The 22,537-nt window shown below is 42.3% G+C and overlaps 1 protein-coding gene across 1 annotated transcript in view; it reads left to right on the top strand.

Annotated features, from left to right (window-relative positions):
• CUNH11orf53 (chromosome unknown C11orf53 homolog) overlaps positions 1-12,515 on the top strand; it is a 163,741-nt gene extending 151,226 nt beyond the window's left edge. The window contains exons 6-8 of the mRNA XM_007936563.2: positions 7,706-7,748; positions 10,305-10,603; positions 12,114-12,515. Of these exons, the coding sequence (XP_007934754.2) occupies positions 7,706-7,748; positions 10,305-10,603; positions 12,114-12,515 (744 nt within the window). The remainder of the gene's footprint in view (positions 1-7,705; positions 7,749-10,304; positions 10,604-12,113) is intronic.
• The last annotated feature ends 10,022 nt before the right edge of the window (positions 12,516-22,537 follow it).

Raw genomic sequence — 22,537 nt, 5'->3', positions numbered from 1 at the left:
CATTTGGAGCCTTTTTTCTATAATTGGCATCAAAAGTGGGATTTGTTGCAAAGGTTCCAAACTTATGGAAACATTGGACTTAGGAAGAGAAAGATGAAGGGGCATGGGAAGTGAAACTTATGATTCTTAGATGGTTACTTTGGTTGTTGTTATCTAAACTGGCTGAAATTAAATTGAAAGATGTTATGCTGCAGCTGGGGAGAGAAAAGCTGCACTTGGAGTGGCTTATGGCAAACGCCAAGATGATTAAACACAATGATTGATAGAGGGCCAGGGTCTTCTGCTTCCACCCAGCCAGAGGCCCAAGGCTATATGCAAGTTAATGGGAAGGTAGTCAAGGTGAGGAGAAGAGAAGATAAAAACTGGAATGTTTTTAAAAGGGTTTTGTGCTTATCTGAATGTACAGACAGTCCCCGGTTATGAACACCTGACTTATAGACAATTCCAACTTGCCCCTTAAATTGGCTCATCACAGCAAATTAAGTGAAACAGGAACAGACCCAAAGTTTTACAATTGGACAGATTTGACACTCTACATGGAATGAGAAAAATTATAGGTTGAAGCCCTGGAATAGAAGACTTGGAAGAAGCATAATGAACCTTTTAGGACCTGATGCATGAGATTGGATTATTGGCAGGACTGAAGGAACGACACACATTCAAAGTGGCATGATTGGCCACCATGTTTGAGCAGGGCAGTATTGCTTCAAAATCCAAGGGCAAGAGATTTTGTTGCCTTGCAATGCATATACTCTTCTTCTTCTGTAAGAGGGCGATTAGCAGAAACTTACTAAGCGATCAGCCATAATTTCTCCTGTTCTGTCTATCTTTCTAAAAAAAACAAACCACACTCACTGCCGTGGAGTCAGTTCTGACTCATAGCAACCCCTCCTTGGGTTTCCGAGGTGGTATCTCTATGGAAGTAGATTGCCCAGTCTTCCTTCTGAGGAGTGGTTGGTGGGTTTAAACTACCAGTCTTCTGGTTAGCAGTCAAATAATGCCACCAGAGCTCCTTTCTAGTTCACCATACTTTTAAAACTTCAGGTCTGTGCTGATGATGCTTCCTTGGCCTAGACTAAACCAGTTTGAAGCCCTGACAAATTCTTAAAGACACAGTTAGGGATGGCTCCCATTCGTAACCCTGGGATGCCTGTACTGTGGATATTGAATGTTTTTCCTACCTAGTGTTGTAAAACAGACCTAAATGTATGATGAAAATAAATATTGGGTATTATAGATTGCACAGAAGCTCCAGTAGCATAGTGCCTAAGGCACTTGACTGCTAATCAGAAGGCTGGTGGTTCAAACCCACCAACCACTCCTGGGAAGGAAGGTTGTGCAATCTACTTCCGTAGTGATACTGCCTTAGAAACCCAAGGAAGGGTCGCTGAGTCAGGTCTGACTCGAGGGCACATAACAACAACATAGATAGCAGAGAGCATTAACTCTGCCTTTGTTGTTGTTGTTATTTGCCATAGAGTCGGCCCGGACTCCTAGCGACCCCTCCTTGGGTTTCCGAGGCAGTTATCACTACGGAAGTAGGATTGCCCAACCTTCCTTCCGAGGAGTGGCTGGTGGGTTTGAACCGCCAGCCTCCTGGTTAGCAGTCAAGTGCCTTAGGCACTATGCCTTTAGCCAATACTTAAAGAAACACAGGCTATTAGTTTGAATGCAGTAGACCAGCGTATTGGGGGCTTAGGTAAAAAACCTGAGCCCCATCCAGAATCATTCCAGTTAGGAAATTTGCATTTGAAAAGACATGCAGACCAATTCAGAACTGCTGAGAGAGCAGGAGATTTGCATTTGAAGTAAGGATCTGCAGAAAAAAAGACTTGCTTTTTGCACTGCTAGCAAGCAGTTTGCCTTAGGATGCATTGAAACAGGAAAAGTCAGTGGCCTTTAGAAGAACACAGGACTGGAAGTTAAAGGAAGCCAGCAAGTAGACAGCCTAGTATGCTCACCTCAGCTAACCATCTGTTGTTGTTGTTATGTGCCATGGAATCGTACTCCACTCATAGTGACCCCTCCTTGGGTTTCCGAGGCAGTATCGCTATGGAAGTAGATCGCCCAACCTTCCTTCCGAGGAGTGGCTGGCGGGTTTGAACCACCAGCCTTCTGTTTAGCAGTCAAGTGTCTTAGGCACTACACAACCAGAGCGCCTCTGGTTTAACTGGAACCGGCAATTTAGAAATTGGTTGTGTAAAATGGAGGAAGATGAAGGTATGAAGTAGCTGGCTTACATATTTTCATGGATGTGCTTACATTCAAAATGAGGGGAACAAAAAAAATGAAAAATGAGGGGGACAAGGGAGGACCTTCACTGAATAGTTTCCTCTTTTCCTGATAGGTCTAGGGAAGAGAGGGTTAAGGGAAGATGCTGATAAAATTAATTATATGATTCAGTTATGAGTAATGATTGTTAACAGGGTTCATTGTGATTGTAAAAACTGTAATTGTAGAAGCTGTAACTGTGAAAGAGTGGACTCGAGGGAAGCACTGCCAGACTGGAGTGCAGTGGTCAAACACTTCCCTTAAAAGTTTTGCTGCTGTGCTGATACCTCATGAGGCTCAGAGCAAGGGAATAATCTCTCAGTTGAATTTTATCAGACACCTGAGAGTGAAGCCAAGACAATTTTTGGAAAACATGACCAGATCAGACATATATCTATAGCAGACTTGAATGGCTAGTACCAGAATGACCTCACCCGGAGAACTCTTTGTCCTATTGAAGAACTGATTATTAATGACTGTTTTGGACTGGTAAAATGATTGGGAGGGAGAAGTTATGCTCCAACTATGAAAGAACCATGACTAGAAAAGCCAGGGAATAGGTTGTACTGTGGTAGACTGTTTTTATATGGACTTTCTAGCCATAGTCTTATAACTCCCATCAAATGATTAGGGGGACAATGCAAATAAGGTATCTGTGGCCGACCAAGGGGGATTGGACAATTTACTAGTAATGAAAATAAGGTACATAGCCCCTTTGTGGAGGTGGGACCATGCAAATAAGGTATATATAACCCTAAAGAGGGGATTAGTTAGTTTTGCCATCTGCTAGTCTTAAAAGAGAGCCAATCACAGAGCAGAAGGGGGACCTACCTCACTACCCCCAAGAAGATGAGAAGGGAGCAAAACATGTCCTTTGGACCCAGGGACCCTGTGCTAAGAACCTCCAAGACCCAGCAGACACAGAGAGGGAGCAGTAACACCAGAGATGGCACAAGATGGCAAGCAGGAGCAGCAGCAGCAGAGAAATGGCAGCAAGAGAACAAGGAGACCAGCACAAGATGGTACACTGGGCTTCCCAGGCCAAGGAGCAAGTCAATTACAGTGTGTGTGACGACCTAGGAGCAGGAGAGCTGAGAACCTTCAGGCAAGAAGTTTCGTGGAAGAATGGGGTGCCCCAGGTTCTTATTGGTGGAGCTAAAGAGCTTTGTAATACTTGCTTGAGCAGGGCAGAGGCCAGGCCAGCCCAAGAGGCCTACAAGCCCAAGAGGTCCAAGAAACCTAAAGACCCCAGGGCCCAGAGGCCAAGGAGTGACCTTCCTATGGGCATAGCTAAGAAGCTGCCCTGACCTGAGGAACTGAATCCTGAGTCATTTCTGATCCTGAATTGTAAACTATTACTTCCCTAATAAACCCCATAGTTGTAGGTATAGTGTTTGAGGTCTCTGTGGCCATTGCAACAAATTATCAAATCCAGCAGAAAAGTAGAGAGTGCCATGTGACAGATGGCTGGTGTAAGAATTGATGAAAAGTTTGGAGAGGAAGTATGTCTGTCCTCCACCTTTGGCTATTGATCTTGATTCTCTTTTCCCCTTGTGAAGTTAGAGAAGGTACGATGCCCCTACCACATCATTTTCACACCTGCAGAAGGTTTAAGATATTGTTTTTGGACTTAGTTGAATATAGCCATGCCCATTGCCATCTAATTGATTCTGATTCATGGTGACGACCTGTAGGACAGAGTAGAACTGCCCCCATTGAGTTTCCAAGGCTGTAAATTTTTATGGAAACAGACAACCTCATCTTTCTTCCACAGAGCAGCTGGTGGTTCAAAGCACCAACCTTCCAGTTAGCAGTTGAGCACTTAACCACTTGCTCCATCAGGGCTCCTTCTAGTTAAAAATTCATGGTACATGAAAATCAAAGACTCAAGGAAACAATTAATCCAAAGGACTAATGGAATTTGCAAACCACAGCCTCCACTACCCAGAGACCAGAAGAACTAGATGGAGACTGGTGGAATCCCCAAGACTGTGGTCCTTAGACACCCTTCAAGCCTGGAAATGATCCCCCAGGGATCAACTTTCAGCCAAACAAGAGACAAGCCTGTAAAGTGAGTAAACACCAGAGAGGTCAGTACAATCAAACTTACAAGACCAAAAGGGCAACATATGCCCCAAAACACACAGCAGAGTGTCTATGGTTTAATCATTGCCTCTTTTTCTTTCTGTACAAGATATTAAGGGACTCTGATCTGCACCCACCTCTGACTTCTTCATGCCCAAGAGTTACCTTCTGCTACTTAAAAGTGTTAACTTGTTAAACAGGAAAACACATAAATCAGAGCATCTTCAAAGGAATATTCACATATTTAAAGGAACATAAAAATACATCTTAATAATAATAGCTAACACTTATATACTCTTTACTTTATGCTAGGAACTATTCTAGGAGCTCTGGTAGTGTAATGCCTAAGGCACTTGACTGCTAACCGGAAGGCTGGCAGTTCAAACCTACCAGCCACTCCTCAGAAGGAAGGTTGGGCAATCTACTTCCGTAGTGACACTGCCTCGGAAACCCAAGGATGGGTCGTTGTGAGTCGGGTCCAACTCAATGGCACACAACAACAGCAGGAACTATTCTAAATACTCAACATATATGATCTCATTTCATCTTTACATGCTCAAGATGAGACAGCTAATAGAGGCAGAAATGGGATTCAAAGAAAAGCATTATGGTCCCAGAGTCTTCATTTTAACACTATGCTACTTCTGAGTGATTAGAGGATATTTTACTTGGAGAAGATAGGATTCAAGGTTAGAAAATGATGGATTGTTTTGAAGTATTTGAAAGACTACAGATGGAAGAAGGATTAAACTTATCCTGTATGGACCAATGAGATTGTAACTAGGAAAGTTACTTTTTTCAGCCTAAAGTGAAAATAATTTTGTAAAGGTCCAAGTCTCCAAAGAAGAAATGGGTTTCCTCAGAAGATGCTTAGTTCTCCATCACTGGAGGCTAAAGTCCCCTGGTTAATATAAGCAAGAGGATTTAAGCATTGAATGTATGCTTGAATGAGATGTATGTAAAATCTTTTCCAAATCTGAGAGTCTTCTAAACCATGAGAGTCAGAGTTAAGAACTCAGATCCAAATAACTGGATGTTTAGGAACCTTAACTTTAATAATGGCTACAGTTTCCACTTACTTTTCTCCTGGGCTCCTTGGAGCCAGATTTTGAATTTGTGTATTTTAAGAGTCTACACTCTTTCTCATTCCTCTTCACCTGGATACTTCCTACTCTACCTTCAAAGAGCAACTTAAACACTACCTCCTCCAAGAATCCCATCCTCTCTCTGCCTAACACTAACCTACGTGCTTCACATCACCCCATCCTTCCTGACCATGCCACTTCTCACACCACAGTGAATTAACTGTCTGTGTCCTTTACAATCACCTCCCAACTCCTGTGCTCATTAGACTGAGGGCTCTTTAAGGACTGTATCTCCATTGTAGATATTTTCATTGTATCTATTATGAGCCACACACTTTTTTAGGAACTGAGACAGATTCACAGTCAAGGTTCCTACCCTTGAAGAGCTAGAATTCTATATGAAGACAGACAACACAAAAGCAGTTGTTCTTTGTGGAAGTCAAATGCCAAGCATGGTGGTGTTGTTATGTGCCATCGAGTTGGCCCTGACTCATAGCGACCCTTCCTTGGGTTTCCAAGGTGGTATCACTACAGAAGTAGATTGGCCAACCTTCCTTCCAAGAACATGGTAAGATAATATGTAATAAAACCCAAACCAAACCTACTGCTGTCAAGTAGATTCCAACTCATATATGTTTGTATAAATTATATATTTATATAATTAATGAGCTCTGGTGGTACAGTGCCTGTTCTGGTTACCTAGTGCCACTCTGACAAGCATATACTACAATTGGGATGGCTTTAAAAAAAAAGGAGTTTATTCTTACAATTTGGACACTTTAAGTTTGAGTTCAAAGTGCCAGACTCTAGGGGCTGGGTGAAAGCCCCTCAACCTTGGGCTTCAGCTCTGCCTCTTGTTCCTGGCCCACTGAAGCTGGAGACATTTCTTCACTCAGTTGTTGGCTGCTGAGAGTGACAAGCCCAAAGATAACAAGTAAAAAGGCACAGTCCCAATGTTACCAAACCACATGGCAGGCCATTAATTTAAGTCTATCGAAAGTCCCAAGGTCGGCAGAGTATGGCAGGTTGCTGAACAGCAACATGGCTACATGCAGGGTCCAAGCATGCCATAAGCTAGAGACCATTCTCCAAGGTTTCTCCTTATATAGAGGAAGCAGACCACATCCCTAAGGCAGTTACCTAGCTGCTCACAGTAGAGTACACCATGGAGTTGATTACCAGTCTCATCATGGGGAATACTACATCCAGTTGCCCAGCCACTCAACTAGGCCCAGCCAAGTTGACACACAAACTTAACTACCACAGTGCCTAACGTACTGCTAACCAGAAGGTTGGTGGTTCAAACTCACCAGCCACTCCATGGAAGGAAGATGGGGCAATCTACTTCCATAAAGATTTACCTCAGAAACCCCAAGGGGGTCACTATGAGTCAGAATCAACTGGATGGCCGTGGGTTTGGTTTGGTTTTGGTTTATTTATATAATTAATGTAGTCTAATATATTTATAGGAGCCCTGGTGGTGCACTGGTTAGGTGCTCAGCTGCTAACCAAAAGGCTGGTGGTTCAAAACCACCAGCCACTCTGCAGGAGAAAGATGAAGCAGTCTGCTTCTGGAAAGATTATGTGGCCTTGAAAACTCTGTGGGGTAGTTCTACTCTATCTTAGAGGTCACTGTGAGTTGGAATTGACTCAACAGCGATGTTTATTCTTTGGGAGGGGGGGTTAATATCTTTATAAAGTATAAATATACCAAACCAAAACCAAATTTACTGGCATCAAGTCTATTCGTACTCATAGCGACCCCCATTGGGTTTCCAAGGCTGTAAGTCTTTACAGAAGTAGATTGCCCCATCTTCCTTCTGTGGAGCACCTGGTGATTTGAACCACTGGCCTTCTGGTTAGCAGCCAAATGCCTTATCCACTATGCTACCAGAGCTACTTAAAGTATATATACATGTACATATATACACACAACCACATACACACAATAGGTATATGTTTGATGATTAAACCAAATAATACATAATAATGAATAAATTCTTCAATTTCATCTAGCCAGTAGTTTTTGGCATATTTACCAGAATCTAAAACTTTGGTGTCTCTCTCTGCCACTTACAAAATTTTGTTGCTTGGAATTTGAATTTCCACTCTCAGTTGACCTCCCCTCAATGCAACCCACCAAACAATATTTCTGAGCACCAGAAAATGAAGCTCATAAAATGTATTACTGATTTTTTTTTTTTTTTTTTTAATTCAAACTTGCAACTAAAGAAGAAAACCCTCCCCCTGTCTTTGCCTTCCAGGGCAGTGCCAGTTCTTCTCAGTCGCCATTTGTTCAGATGCCAGGTGAGTGCTTTCCTTCAATGAGCAATTAATTCATTTTCTTTTGAGTTTAAATTAGACGTTAGGGCTTCTATTCTTATATAACAACCTTCGGCATTGAATTAATTCTGTTCAATCAATTGTGAAAAACATGAAAAGGGCAAAATGCTGTGTTAATTTTTTTTAACAATACTTTCAAAAAAATACATCAAATTAAGAAATAATATTTAAAATACAAAACCAATGAAGAAAAACCTTATTCAATCATGCCTGAATTTAGAATTCAGTGTGTCTTGAAGGCAGCCATTTTGATCCCTCACCCAGAAGTTTATTGGGCAAAGACAATAGCAGTTAGGTATTTGATATCATTTGAAATGTTTCAAGTTGTGACCCTGTGATTTGGTAGATAGGTTATACTCCTGCTTTAGAACAGGAAGGGGAAGAGAACTGAGAGCAGAGGGTCACTACCATTTCATGGGTGCTCACTATGTGTCAGGTACATAGTAGTTTATGTTGATTTAAACACATATGTCTCCATACATGCTGCTGTGGGAATGGAAAAAATGGCATTTTTCATAAAAGTGTTGGGGACCCTTGTACATACACACACGTACACACACCCATACACAATACCTTTCAGATCTCAAACTCAGAAGTGTCAGGCCTTCTTAATCTGTGTGTGTGTGTGTGTGTGTGTGTGTGATGGACAAACAAAGGAATAAAACTATATAAGAGCCACATATCTGGATGTCTCTAAATTTGTGTCCCCTATATGGTATTTTCTGTTATCATCATCTGGTTGCTTCTGCTCCCTTCTATAAAGGAAATTTTCTCTTTCTCCCTTCTCTTCTTTTTCTCTTCCTTTTAAGGAGAAAAATACATATTACGAGGACAGAGGCTTTTTTCTTCACAGTTTTTATTTGGAAACTGGAAATAAAGATCACCTGGAAGCCTTATTTACGTATTCTTCCTTTTGTTCTCAGCCTGAACCACTTCTGTGGATCTAAATACATGACATGAAATAGGGACCTTATTTATTGACTTTCGTTTCTACTTGCATAGATTGCTTTCTAGGGAAGTATGCTTATGATGAAAAACTTTAACTGTACTCTGCAAATTCAGGAGCAGATTAGAAGTTTAAGGCTATAGAATTTAAGACAAACATGGAGTGAGTAGAATTATGCTATAGGTTTTAAGGGGAATTTTGATTTCTTCTTCTGATAAATATATTTATATATAGTTGTTAAACACAATATTATACTACTGGGCTTACTGAAAATGTACAGAAAAAGCTCTTACCCCATGGAGTTTGCAGGTCAGTTGGAAAGATGGTTATGTAACTCAGGTGAAACAGTAGTGAGCTGAGTATGAACCGCTGCATCATGTGGTGAGAATCAAAGCCCTGGGTATGCATGCATCATACATAACTGAGTCGTGATAGCAAGCTCTGAGTGGTCCTCGTACTTGGTACTTGGAGGGAGCCTCAGGAAGACAAAACACTTCCAACTTCTTCCCACTCATCCCTTCTGCGGCCTCAGGGGGGTGTTCTCAGCTAATTAGAACACACTTGCCACCAACTGGAATACTTTTTATTAAGGCACCAATTACATACACCTTGAGTCTATGCCCCTAATCACTTTATAAATAATGATGTGTTTCCTGCAATAACAAAACTACAGGGACAGGAAGTGTTCAGCAAACACATATCTTCTCTTTTGGAACCATTGCACTGGCCTTACCTTAAATAATACTCTTCTCAGTTTCAGCTTCTTTCTCTGTTTCCAACAAAGGAAGCGTCTAATACCGGTCACACTCTTACCAAACTTTCAGTTACCTGGTGAGCTGAGCTAGGAGCTCTGGAGGAAGTGTGCCTAAGGCATTGACTACTAACCTGACGGTTAGCAGTTCAAACCCACCAGCCACTCCGCGGAAGGAAAACTGGGCAATCTACTTCCGTAAAGATTTAACGCCTTAGAAACCCAAAGGGAGTCACCATGAGTCGGAATCCACTCGGTGGCAGTGAGTTTGGTTTGGTTTTTGGTGAGCTGGGTGCGAGATTCATTGTGGCCACAAGAGGGCAGCAAATAACACAAGACTCTTCAAAGGCAAGTAGCTCAGGTTGTGTAGTGCCTAAGGCGTTTGACTGCAATTGAGAAGGCTGGGGGTTCAAACCCACCAGCCACTCCACGGAAGGAAGACGGACAATCTTTTAAATCCAACCCCTTCCTAGTACAGTGCCTGACACAAATCAATACATTCATGTATTCATACACACATTCACAATTAATGTGTGTCGAGTAAGTGAATGATTGAAGGAACAGTTATTGTACCACTTTAAATGAACTCTTCCCCAAAGGCAGAGTGTACTTTAAACAGATTAACTACTTGGGTTGGAACAATTAAAACAGGTAAGCAGGAATACTTTATGCAATTCAACACACTCATCTATTTAAATTTTGTCCTTAGTATCAAGCCTGCGTGAGTAACCCCATTTCCCACGCGGAGAAATACTTCCGCAAAAGCAATGCCCTCACCTCCCTATGAGAATTTTTTGCTCATTTGTTTTTCATTTGGCAACAGGTTCACCGGTGATGTCAGGTTACTATGGTGTCAGAAGATCTTTCTTATCTGACTCAGATTTCCACAACACTAAACAGTTTTCAAATGACGTCTACACCTCAAGCGTGGCTAAGCCCTTTTCCTGTGAGTCGTCCACAGGCCAGGGCTACCCGGGCCTCCTGGATTCCTACTTTCCGGAGCCCTACGGAGACTACCGGCCTGCAGCCCTGACTACCAACACGGGTTCCATGTTCAGCACCTCGCCCCTGCCACCGCTCCTGCCGCCTCCCTTCACCAGCGACCCTTCACACTTTGTATTCGTGAGTATGCAGGAATTCCATATTTAGAGAGAAACCTAAGGTCGGAGATGGCTTGGATCCAACCCGAGCAATACAGTTGGCAACTAGATTGAAGCCAGGTCTGGCTTCCCCTGGAGCTCCCGGAAGCTGCACTGTAGCTGCCACACAGACGCTAGGACCACCTGCTTCCCTAGCATACACGCGGGAGGTAGTCTTCCTCAAAGATCCCCGATCATAACTAGAGGCTTATCTATGTCTAGTAGCCCCCTATGACAATTGGTTTTAAATTGCTGAATGAGCTCTCACAGCTGGCGATGGAAACTGCTATAGTGAATAGAAACTGCGCATCGCCCTACCCCACCTCAAGTATAGTGAGATTCAAAGAATGCCTGACATAGTGCAGTGTAAATAGTAAAATGCTGTATAAATGTTCGTTTTATTGTTCTTATATAGCATTTCACTTATTTAATGTTGTTTTTAGGAAAAGAAAATCTTAATATATACAAAACCAATTGCCATCAAGTCAATTCCAACTCATGGCAACATCATGTGTGTCAGAGTAGAACTGTGTTCCTTAAGGTTTTCAGTGGCTGACTTTTTAGAAGTAGATTGCCAGGCCTTTCCTTGGAGGCACCTCTGGATGGACTCCAGTCTCCGATCCTTTGTTTAGCAGCTGAGCACGTTAACAGTTTGCACCACCCAGGAACTCTTGGTGGCTACTGTTATTACGGGCCACCATGTCAATTCCAACTCCTGGCAACCTCATGTGTGTCAGAGTAGAACAGTCCATAGGATCTTCGATGGTTGATTTTCTGGAAGTAGACTATCAAGTCTTTCTTCCCAGGAGCCTCTGAGTGAATTCCAACCATCAACCTTTCCATTAACCATCTGTACCACTCAGGGATCTCACTCCCTTAATATAAATAAATAAAAAACCAAACTCACTACCGTCGAGATGGATCCAACTCATAGTGACCCCTCCTTGGGTTTCGAGGCAGTATCACTATAGAAGTAGATTGCCCAACCTTCCTTCTGAGGACTGGCTGGTGGGTCTGAACCACCAGCCTTCTGGTTAGCAGTCAAGTGCCTTAGGCACTACACCACCAGAACTCCTGTTGTTGTTGTTGTTATGTGCCATCGAGTCGGACCCAACTCATAGTGACCCCTCCTTGGGTTTCTGAGGCAGTATCACTATGGAAGTAGATTGTCCCACCTTCCTTCCGAGGAGTGGCTGGTGGGTTTGAACCGCCAGCCTTCTGGTTAGCAGTCAAGTGCCTTACGCACTATGCTACCAGAGCTCCTACCAGAACTCCTAGGGAATGTAATTCTAGAGTTGGAAGAAAACTAAAGCTTTCACTGCTGGTGTCGAAGCTCAGAGAGAAAGGCTGCCTGGTAACTAGGCTTTGGACAGCAGCTAGAGGACACGAAGCCTACTTACTCTGGAAGCCATGGCCCATAGTGGCCTGCATTGAGGAGGGAATCTGTCCACATCAGAGTATTACCTACAAAATAACCTTTCCATTCTCCCCAGAGGGACTCATGGGAGCAGACGGTACCTGATAGTCTCAGCCAGCCAGACCTCGTGCCTGCGGACGCCCTGCAAACCTTGCCACCCAGCACGAGTTGCCTGTCACAGCTTGAGTCGGGGAGTACCGCCCAGCATAGGAGCTCAAGCTGGGGGGCTACCCTGGCTGGGTCTCAGTCTTACTCGCTGCATGGCCTGGAGGAGCTGCACCACACGCCAGGGTACCCCACCCCATCTCCCTACCCCTTCACTCCTTTCATGACAGTGGCAAATGACCTAACATCCAAAGTGGTACCCCTCACAACAGATGAGGGGGCAGACGCCTCTTCCCTTCACGACTCTTCTCCATGGACGAAAGAAGATGGAGGCCTGGCGTGGGGGTCGTATGAATGCCACCGGGCCTACTGAAGGGGTGGATCAAAGGACTTCTACTCTGCTTTCCTTTATGTTGGGTTCTGTATTCCACAGACTATTAGAGGTGTGTTGGCACATTGAGAACTGGATTTTCAGGATAAGTCATAATGCCACCCTTTGTTAGTGGTCGGTGGTATTTATTTGTAATCCTCCCACCCCACACCACCACCCTGAAATACAACACAATGTTAATTAAATTGATGGGCCATGTTCTAGAAACCACCTTACAGTGAGGTCTTTTTCGAACTTTAGTAACCTGTTGCAATCTGAATCCTCTGTTATCCTCAAAATATCATTTTTTGCACTGATATTTTTCCTGAAATTACATTAAAAAGTTTGTGTGGAATCATAATACATACTGATGTTCCTGTTTGATTTTTCTGAGCTATGAACTATATGTATTCTTTAGTACAGAGAGTGTATTGGCTGTGGTACATAAAACAAAACTCATTTTATACCATGTGATTTTAAAGGGTGTCTTGGTTCTCTAGTGCTGCTATAACAAAACTACCACAAGTGAATGGCTTTAACTAAAAGGAATTTATTCTCTTTTAGTTTTGGAGGCTAGAAGTCCAAATTCAGAGTGCCAGCTCTAGGGGCTGGGTGAAGGCCCCTCGACCTTGGGCTTCAGCTCTGCCTCCTATTCCAGGCCTGCTGGAGCTGAAGGCTTTCTCTGATTCATGCAGCTGCTGGCTGCTGAGGCTGACAAACCCAAAACCAACAGGTAAAATGGCACAGTCCTAAGTTTAGCAGGCACCATGGCAGGCCGCTAGTTCAAGTCCAGGAAAAATCCCAAGATCAGCAGGCAACAATGCAGACCACTGAGATGAAGACTTGGCCAAATGCTGGATCCAGATGTGCCCCAAACTAGCTTTTTCCCAAAGCTGGGCATCACAAACAGTTAAGCCCAAAGCTTCTCCTTATATACTGCTCTGGGTGCCACACCCCAAAGGCAGCTGCCTTTTCACCGATGAACATCTCTCAGCAGATTCCACCATGGAAGTGATTACAATCTCATCAGGGGGAATAACTACATCCAGCTGCCCAGCCACTCAGAACCACAGCCCAGCCAAGTTGGCATACAACCTTAACTACCACAAAGAGTAAAGTGTTCTATACATTTCCCTCCTTGTGATGGCCAAGTAACAAATATGGTATCATATAGAAATGTTTTATTGTCATTATCATAGAACAAAGTCAGGAGACTAGGACTTCACAAATACAGTTTCAACTCTGCCCTAAAATCCAGGATGCCCCAAAATTGATCCAGTCCCCAAACAGCAAAGACCAAATTTTCCTTTGATCCTTGATCTTCCTTTTGTTAATGATATCCTTAATTAAACTAGACATTGTTTCTCTGATGACATAAACACACAGTGATCAGAGCAGAAGAATGAAATGGGCATTTTGTGGTCAAATAGGAATGCAGGTATTTGAAAGAAAACATAAAACACAGAACTAGGCTGGTGGCAAGAAACAACAAAGAACAGAGCAGCAAGCGGGCTTTGGAGGACATGGTGTGAGCCAGTGAGTAGGGTGACAAGCAGCATTCCTGACTATTAGAAAGAAGGCCTTGCTGGCAGCTCATTGGTCCAGAGTGTACAGTTCTTGTTGTTGTTACTGTTGAGTTGATTCTAACTCAGATGACCCTGTGTGTGCAGAGTAGGGCTGCTCCATAGGGTTTTCAGAGTTGTGACCTTTCAGAAGCACATCTCCAGACCTATCACCTCTGGGTGAGTTTGAACCACCAACCTTTCAGCTAGTAGTTGACAGCTTAACTGTTTGTGATGCCCAGGGACTCTTGAACAGCTCTTACTATGTATAAATGAAGAAACTGACATCTGAAGCATTAAACTACCTTGTGTAAGTTTGATTGTTATGGGTTGCTTTGCCAGTGAAGATCCCAAAGTAATTCCCACCGAGGAGCATCTGGCCTGCAGGTTACCTGCACCCTTCTTCCTAACTTTCTACCACCTTTATTTGCTTTACATCTCTTTGAGCCCCTCTGCTACCTCCTGACCTGATTCTTTCCCGCTCTCTTCTGGGTATGCAATGCTTTCCAGGTTGCCCAGAACTCCTCATGACACTCTCCTTCACATCCTAGCCTCTGTTACAGTGTCTCCTACTCTACCCCAGCTAGGTTGTTGTTTTCAGGTGTCTGTGAGTTGGTTCTGACTGAGAGCGACCCTATGTACAACAGAAGGAAACACTGCCCCGTCCTGCACCGTCCTCACAATCATTGTTACGTTTGAGCTCATTGTTGCAGACACTGTGTCAGTCCATCCGGTTGAAGGTCTTCCTCTTTTTCACTCACCCTCTATTTTACCAAGCATGATGTCCTTTTCCAGGGACTGGTCCCTCTGAATAACATATCCAAAGTAGGTGAAACAATATCTCACCATCCTCACTTCTAAGGAGCATTCTGGATGTACTTCTTCCAAGACAGATTTTTTTTTGTCCTAGTGGCAGTCCATGGTATATTAAATATTCTTCACCAATGCCATAATTCAAAGGCATCAATTCTTATTTGGTCTTCCCTATTTACTGTCAAGCTTTAACGTGAATATGAGGTGATTGAAAATACCGTGGCTTGGTGTGAGGTGCACTTTAGTCCTCAAAGTGACATCTTTGCTTTTTTTTTTTTTTTAAACACTTCAAGGAGGTCTTTTGCAGCAAATTTCCCCAATACAGTACATTGTTTGATTTCTTGTCTTGTACTTCTATGGGCTTTGCTTGTGGAAAATGAAATCTTTGGCAACTTCAATATTTTCTCCATTTGTCATGATGTTGCTTATTGGTCCAGTTGTGAAGATTGGTCCACCAATTGTCTGTGAGTTTGTTGTACTGTGGTAGCTTGCATGTTGCTGTGATGTTGGAAGCTATGCCACCAGTATTTCTGAAACCAGCGGGGTTACCCATGCTAGACAGGTTTCAGAAGAGCTTCCAGACTAAGATAGACTGGGAAAAGCGGCCTGATGATCCACGTCTAAAAGAACTGGCCAGGAAAAACCTTACCCAAGCTGGGTAACAGTCCAGGAATTAAAGTAAACGGATTCATTCACACTTAGAAACAAATCATTGATATTCCTCTTCTCCATGATTTTCAGGGTATTTTCTAATTATGCAAACTCAAATTTATGGAATGCCAGCAGAAATGCTTGCTTTACCTCACATCCTCAGCTCCCTCCTGGAGAGCATTTGGAGGAGAGCAGAAGATCGAGTTTGTGGTCCGCAGCTGCTGGACGTCACTCTCCCAAGTGTTCTGTCCTAAGCCCTCTCTCCTACCAGCTCCTTTTTGGCAGTCTAATCTTTAATTTGCCTAATACTTTTTTTTTCTACGTATAGGGACAATTTCCACTATGGGAAAGAGGGAAAAAGGAAAACCAAAATGGTTGCTATCAAGCCAATTCTAACTCATGGTGACCCCATGTGTGTGAGTAGAATTGTGCTCCATAGGGTTTTCATTGGCTGATTTTTCAGAAGTAGATCACCAGGGCTTTCTTCAGAGGCACCTGTGGGTGGACTTGAACCACCAACCTTGTGGTCAGTAGCTGAGCCTTTTACCATTTGCATTTGCTCCACCCAGGAGAGAAGAGCTGCACTTCATTAAGTCTAGTGTGACTCAGCTCCTCCACTCTGGCTTCCAGCTTCCTTGGTAGATCTTCTGTCATCCAGTGGTCCCTCACACTTGGATAGTGGGCCCCTTCATCAAAAAGAGGGGCTCTGAGACTGTTTCTCTATCAAGGATCTTTGCCCGTGTCTCAGAGTCATTTTTCTGGATTAGCTGTATAAGATTTACAATAATCACAGTCATCGACTGCTTATCTATTAAGTAGCACATAACACAATTGTGGTTGTGTAAATCATAAATACATGTCCAAATAATTTTGACTTTTGCTTGATTATAGCCCTAAATGTCAGGCATGCTCATTCCTCTTAGCTGGCTGTTATCCACTCATGTGTTATGTTCATCTCCTAACAATCTGAGGATGTCCTGCCTCTCAGTTAGAGCTGAGCAACTACACGTGAGCTCAGAGAGTTCAGTGAGAGAGGGTTACAATCTTAAAGTATCCAATCCCTTTCATAGTGTTTGACAAATTAATTTACATAAAAAAGGAGACAGACAGACTCAGGCCCACACTCTGCTGGTACCCATTTCAGTTACCAAAAAACCAAACCAGACTCACTGCCATGGAGTTGATTCCTACTCACAGCAGCCCCCATTGGGTTTCCAAGGCTATAAATCTTTGTGGAAGTAGATTACATCATCTTCCTCTCAGAGAGCAGCTGGTGGGTTTGAACCACCAGCCTTCTGGTACACAGCCAAATGCCTTACCTACTAAGCCACAAGAGCTCCTTGGAATTTACCATACTTCATTTAAAAAAAGTTAAACCAAGCTGCAAAATTATGACCTGGGAATTAATTATATTTCCCTGTGTCATTCAAAGGAGATCTGGTAGCATAGTACCTAAGGCACTTGACTGCTAACCAGAAGGCTGGCCGTTCAAACCCACCAGCCACTCCTCGGAAGAAAGGTTGAACAATCCTACTTCCGTAGTGATACTGCCTCGGAAACCCAGGGAGGGGTCGCTATGAGTCGGGGCCGACTCGACGGCATATAACAACACAACAAATGTCATTCAAGCAGTTGCTGTCAAGCTGATTCCAACTCTTGGCAACCACATGTGTGTCAGAGTGGAACTGTGGTCCACAGAGTTTTCAGTGGCTGAATTTTCAGAAGTAACTGCCAGGCTTTCCCTCCAAGGTGGCTCTGGGTGGGCTCAAACCTCCAACCTTTCAGTTAGCAGCCAAATGCATTAACCATTTGCACCACCCACAGACTCCACTTCTCATTCAATAGTCACTATTTTCTCCCACCTGCTGGTATCTTTCTATAATAATGCACAGTGCCAGCATGAACTGCACATTCTCTTCTCTCTCCCCTTCCTTAAACCTGATATACTCTGACTCACAGCTTTCCTGGGAAAGCCAGAGAAAATTAAGAGTTTGGGTTCAAAACTCCACCTGTCAGTTACTTCCAGGGGCATATATATATTTCAGATTTAACATAATCAGAGAGGGTGATGCCAAGTCCAAGCTACTTTAAAAAGCTAACTAGATGATAATGTCAAGAAGTTGAAAGGAAAATTTGCCCATGCAAAAGCTGCAGTGTAGATCATTGTCACAAAAAATGACTGTAAACAGACATTATAGCATGTTGTCGAAAGTGCTTGTGCTTCTCTTACAATGTTATTCAAACCCCAAAGAATGAGAGAAGAAAACCACATCTTTACTACCTTTATTTATTGAATGTTTTAAAATGACTTACTGCAGCTCAGTGAAATAATACAATGTGATGGCGCTATTGTGGTAGGAAAAGAAAACTGAAGAACACTGTAAAAGTGAATATAAAGAAATTACACAAAGGGAAGGAAATCACAAATACCAATGGTTTTATATACACACATACACACACACACAATGAAATTTTATTGTGGTCCAGTTTTCAACACGTACTAATATTCATAAAGAATAAAAACATCAGTAACAAGTTTTCTCTGTATTCTAAACAATATGACACTGTTTATCTTACACACCAGATTCACTGACTGTTGACTGTTATTGTTGGGTGCCACTGAGTTGATTCCAACTCATAGAGACCCCATATGATAAAGTTGAACTGCCCCGTAGGGTTTTCTAGGCTGTAATCTTTACAGGAACAGATCACCAGATCTTTTTTCTGTAGAGCCCCTGGGTGGGTTTGAACGGCCAAATTTTCAACTAGCAGTCGAGCCCTTTTCTATTGCACCACCAGAGTTCCTTAACTATTGACTCTAGAGAAGTTAAGTGTAAAACCATACACTCTAGCTAAACAGTGATTCTCTAGATAGAGACTTGTCAAGGGACCGACTCATGAATGGCTCACTCTGTGTCCCCTAGTTCAGTGCTCAGCACATTGTAGAGCACATTGCTCAGTCTTTTTGTTAAATTAAACAAAGACTGTATCACAAAGTTGAATGGTTATTGCGACCATTCTTTGGAGAAGGATATCATGCTTGACAAAATGGAGGGTCAGCAAAAAAAAGGGGAAGGCCCTCAACAAGACAGATTGACACAGTGGCTGCAATGGTGGGCTCAGGTATAGCAAGTGAGGCTGGTGCAGGACGGGGCAGTGTTTTGCTCTATCATACATAGGGTTGCTATGAGTTGGAGCAGACTCAATGGCACCTAACAACAACAAAACAACTCTGGGGGTGGCAGCTCTCTGGGGCCAGTTTATGCAAAAATCCTCACCATCTTTGGTATTTAAGATTAATCTTTGTCTCTGGTGGTGTAGTGGTTAAAACATTAAGCTGTTAACCAAAAGGTCAGCAGTTCAAACACACCAGCTACTCTGTGGGAGAAAGATGAGGCAGTTTGCTTTTGTAAAGATTTACAGCTTTGGAAACCCTATGGGGCAGTTCTACTCTGTCCTATAGGGTCTCTATGAGTCAGAATTGATTTGATGGCAGTGGGTTTGAGTTTGGTTTGGTTTTGTCTCTGAACATTCTAACAATGGGTGGATATTGGGCTTTAGTGGCAATATTAAGATGATTAATTTAGTATTTGTTAAATGTCTTTTTAAAAGGTCAATTACTGAAGGTATAAAGTAGCACAGAGGAAAAAAATGATATATTCATTTAGTATGTTCCTATACTCCAATATATTACTGGGAGGTCTTATAAATAAAAGTCATTCAGTATTTGGTATTATGCCTGGTGTGATTAAAACAAGTATGAAATATAGATCAGGACCTAGAATACTCAAAGATGAGGCTAAGTAAATAATAAAATCTTCTACAGTTATTTGTAAATGATGCTATCAGGTTATATTTGATCTCTAATACAGAAGTATCCTCTAACCATAACCCCTGACAAAGTAAGAAGTGTAAATTTTCAATATGCAACGTCATGCATGGTCAGCATATTACAAGCCAAAAGGCAGAGAAAAGGAAAGAATTTCACAAGTTACAAAAGGAAAAAATGTAGAGAAAACAAATAATATCTAAGAATTAGCTTTTTGCATTAGGAAAATAGGTAGAGTTCCCTGCTAACCTTTTCCCAAACCAAATGCCTTTAGTGGAATATTCCAAAAGTTTCAATGCTGAATAAATTACTTTAATCATAAATAAAAGATCACTCCAACTGTATTGATGTTTTATTTCTTAACCTTTATTATATACTCTTGGTTTTCATCATGGTATTTATTATATGTGTTTTTATGTCTCAAGTATTGCAAAACAAAAGATTTTAAGTGAAAGAGGTACTTTAAGAGCAGCATGTCATGGTGTTTTCCTTATTTAAACGATAAATCATTAAATGCTGTTCTCAGGGAAATATCATACAGAAAAATTAAAACTTTGAATGTTATCTATGAGAAAAGTCTTATTGACTTCAATTATTAAGTGCACTGCCATCGAGTAGATCCAATCATAGCGACCCCTCCTTGGATATTGGAGGCAGTATCACTACAGAAGTAGATTGTCCAACCTTCCTTCTGAGGAGTGGCTGGCAGGTTTGAACCGCCAGCCTTCTGATTAGCAGTCAAATGCCTTAGGCACTATGCCACCTGCGCTCCTGCAATTATTAAGTAACCTTCATTTAATAGTCTTCCTGGTCATTTTCATATGGACCAAACATTCTCTCTAAGACTCATTAAACTCATGTATTGTTTAATACCATACACTTGTTTCTTCCATGTATTCAAGTTTTGGAACTTGATATTTCCCACATGGTTTGGTAACAGTATCCCAAAGTCAAGATGATGAAAAAACTTTGCATTAATAAAGAAGTCAGAGCTTGTAGTCAAATTTAGAGGGAATAAACTACTCCTTTTCCTTATATTGAAGGTCTTTACTATTTGTGTGTCTATGTAAAGTCAAGTCTCCCACTTTCCGACTTTGGGGGAAAAAAATGTAACGCTTTGCAGTGTCATTTACATACAAAAGACTGCCATCAATTTTCAGCTAGAATATTGTTTAAAACATTAAAAAGTATCCTATTCCCATGATTCTAGTGCTGACTGACCTTAAGCAGATCAGTGACACACTAAAGGGATTCTGAGCTCAGTGATAAGAATGGTCAGAGATCAAAAAATGTGTGCTATATGATGAAATGAAGAAAATGCTGATGGCCAGCCTCAAAAAGAGAAGGCTTGAGGTATGGAGGGAAAGAAGCATGACAGTACTTAGCACCAAGCCTGACTAAGGTTGCTTATCAATATATGCTGAATAAATGAATGAGTGAATGAACCAATGCATGAACCGAACAAACCCATAATGGAAAAGGAGTAGTATGGGCACACAAGAAGAAGTATTCTATGTTGCTCACAGAGTAGTTGATGGCAGAACCATGACTCATTTATCTTTGCATCCCTGGTGCTGGACACCATGCCTGGTAAACTAGTTGGTGCTCAACAAATACCTAAGTGGATTTTGACTCAACCAATAATGGAACCGGCTATTTTATAGATAGTGAGTTCCCACTGACTCAATACATACTCTGCTATGGGCTAGGAGCTCAGCCAAGCCATGGAACTGGACCACCACCAGCAGAAATGTTGGAATGGGACTCTAAGTCCCTCTCAGCACTTCAAAGATCCCTCCCAACATCCAAAATCCAGATCCTATGTTATATTTTCAAGTATGTGAGGCCACTGTAGCCCATTTAAACCCCACAGCATTTTTTCCAATCTTTTCTTAAATCCCAAAGAGACTGCCAGGGCTTCAGTGCAGATACCCTAAAGGTGACAAACAATACCCCCAGCAAGGGGGAAGGGTTCAAAGTCTGAAAGGCACCAAGTGTAATTAGCATAACCAATCCTCACCCTCACCTCCAGCCAACCTCCTCTTCCCCAACCTGACCTTCCCAGCCTGTATAGAACATTCTCAAGTCAGAATGCTGCCTTGTCTTAGCCTCCTCACACACACTGATAGTAAAACAAATTGCATACCAACCTACTTTCACATGCATATGACAAGTGTGCTGGTAAATCTTAAAGGTAATAATTTTCCAATGCTAGTTACAACTTAAGAAGCTCTGGTAGCACAGTGCTTAAGGCATTTGACTGCTAACCAGAAGGTTGGCAGTCAAACCGACTAGCAGCTCTGTGGAAGGTAGACGGGGCGAGCTACTTCTATAAAGATTTATCACCTCAGAAACCCAATGAAAGTCACTATGAGTCAGAATCGCCTCAATGGCACTATTTTTTGGTTTGAGTTAAGACTCAGTTGTGGCTGTTAGCTCCCATCAGCCCCTGACTCACAGGGACCCTATGTACAATGGAACAAAACACTGCCCAGTCCAGCACCATCCCTATGAGCGGTTGCAGATCAAGCCATGATGATCTATAAGGTTTTCATTGGCTGGTTTTGGGAAATAGGTATCCAGGTCTTTCTTCCTAGTCTGTCTTAATCCAGAAGCTCTGCTGACACCTGTTCAGCATCATAGCAACACACAAGCCTCCACTGAGAAATGGGTGGTGAGTGCACATGAGGTGCATTGGCTGGGAACTGAGCCCAGGCCTCCTGCAGTGCAGGTGAGAATTCTACCACCATTACACCCTAGAACTCATGAGTGGGTCGTTCAATTGACTTTGTGAATCCCAACAAACATAAATCTTTAATAAATAGATTGAATTGGAAAAGATGGACTAGAATAGAAAATACACGTACATCCACACATATATCCACATGTACTGTTTTATGAAGTTTGTTTACTATGGATACTAAATAGGGATGTTGTTATAGCTGTAGTGAATGAACATGTAGAGCAAATTGTGGATTAAAGTCAAGAAAATTTGACAGTCTGTGTTGAAAAAGATCAGGAAGGTAGAACTCAGCAATGGTTGGAACCAAGGGCTTTATCAAAATTTTAATCTGAATTCTGCCATTTATGTGTTCAGTAATTTTGGGCAAGTTGCTTAACTCCTCATGCCTGTTTCTTTGTCTGTAAAATGGGGACACTATATGACACAA

The sequence above is a fragment of the Orycteropus afer genome, unplaced genomic scaffold (genome assembly GCF_000298275.1).
Source record: "Orycteropus afer afer isolate SDZICR_OR568_19922 unplaced genomic scaffold, OryAfe1.0 scaffold00036, whole genome shotgun sequence".
NCBI classification, from domain to species: domain Eukaryota; kingdom Metazoa; phylum Chordata; class Mammalia; order Tubulidentata; family Orycteropodidae; genus Orycteropus; species Orycteropus afer.
This window is presented reverse-complemented; position numbering and strand designations above follow the sequence as displayed.